Source organism: Aplysia californica, unplaced genomic scaffold (assembly GCF_000002075.1).
Source record: "Aplysia californica isolate F4 #8 unplaced genomic scaffold, AplCal3.0 scaffold00388, whole genome shotgun sequence".
In the NCBI taxonomy this organism is placed as follows: domain Eukaryota; kingdom Metazoa; phylum Mollusca; class Gastropoda; order Aplysiida; family Aplysiidae; genus Aplysia; species Aplysia californica.
This window is the reverse complement of record NW_004797658.1, coordinates 469,811-471,191: the sequence shown is the minus strand read 5'-3', so window position 1 is coordinate 471,191 and position 1,381 is coordinate 469,811. Positions and strand designations below refer to the sequence as shown.

The window sequence follows — 1,381 nt, the reverse complement described above, 5'->3', positions numbered from 1 at the left end:
CCTTATATCCGGCCGTTGCTGTGTCGATGTGACCCACACGAAATGACCGTTATTGTGTCGATGTGCTTTTCTGCATTCATACTAAATTACCGTTATGGTATCTATGTGCTCCTCTTCCTCCGTACTAAACGAACGTTATTATATCTTTTCGTTTCTCTTTACCCATACTAAATGACCTTTATTTTCTTTCTGCTGAGATGTTGAATCCCTCTCAAACAGGATCGAATTCCTGCCTCTGAAATGTTCTAAAGTGTGCTGATTAGGGTGTAAAATTACCTACTGGTGCATTCTAAAAAATCATATTTTTATTATCCCCCCCCCCCCCAGGTACGTCCTGCTAGGACTCCTCTGTGTCTCCCCTCATGTGGTCTCACTGCTACAGCTCCTATGGCGTGTGCCCCTCAGTACACGCTCCAACGGCCCTATTCTGCCGCCGCTCTCCACGTTTGCAAAGGTAAGTAGGCCTACTCACATATTAGTGAACGTTTGGAGGATTGAAACCATCATCATCATCATCATCATCATCATCATCATCATCATCATCATCATCATCATTGTTTAGAAAGCAGAGTAGGAGGAAGAGTCAAAGAACAGCTCAACGTTTCGCCTCGTGGACTTCCTCGGGAGCAGTTGAGAGGAAAACTAAATGAGCGCTGTATACTAGCAGAGAAATGGGCCTAACGAAGAGGGTCTTAAGATTACGTGTGGTTACATGCTAGACGGAAGTGGCTAAGAGGATGCCAGGCCCAGGGGCTAATTATAAAGAAATTGATTCTAGTCCTCATCTTCGATAACACTCAAACATAATATATGACGGTATGTGTAGACAACAACACACTCACACAGACAGCTAGCCATGATGCTCAAGTGCGTGGATACAAAATAATGTCCCCAACACTCCAATACCCCCTCCCCTCTCCCAACTTGGTACTCAAAGTAACATAAACAGACGCACGTGCACACACATACACGCTTTCACAAGTACACCAATACACGCACATTAGCACACGCACACGCACACGCACACACACACACACACACACACACACACACACACACACACACACATATATATATATCTATCTTGGGACGTCGTCTCTCCATTCCACCAGGACTGCTTGGCCAGTGCGGCGGAAGTGACGTGTATCTCCCTCCTGCTGCTCACCGGAAGTACCATGTTCCCGCCCAGTCTGCTACTTCCGGTTGTATCTTGCGCCATTGCGTGGCCGCTAGGTGTCTTTCAGACCGGAGACTTTCGGGTCAGTGGAAAGAAGTTACCTAGAGCGAAGATCTTCTTCTTCTTCTTCTTCTTCTTCTTCTTCTTCTTCTTCTTCTTCTTCTTCTTCTTCTTCTTCTTCTTCTTCTTCTTCTTCTTCTTCTT

The 1,381-nt window shown here is 45.7% G+C and overlaps 1 protein-coding gene across 1 annotated transcript in view; it reads left to right on the top strand.

Moving 5' to 3' along the window:
• LOC101864407 overlaps positions 1–1,381 on the top strand; it is a gene marked incomplete at its 3' end in the record, with an annotated part of 21,293 nt that overhangs the window by 9,344 nt on the left and 10,568 nt on the right. Inside the window, 2 exon segments of the mRNA XM_013085581.1 lie at positions 328–454; positions 1,113–1,259. Coding sequence (XP_012941035.1) covers positions 328–454; positions 1,113–1,259 — 274 coding nt within the window.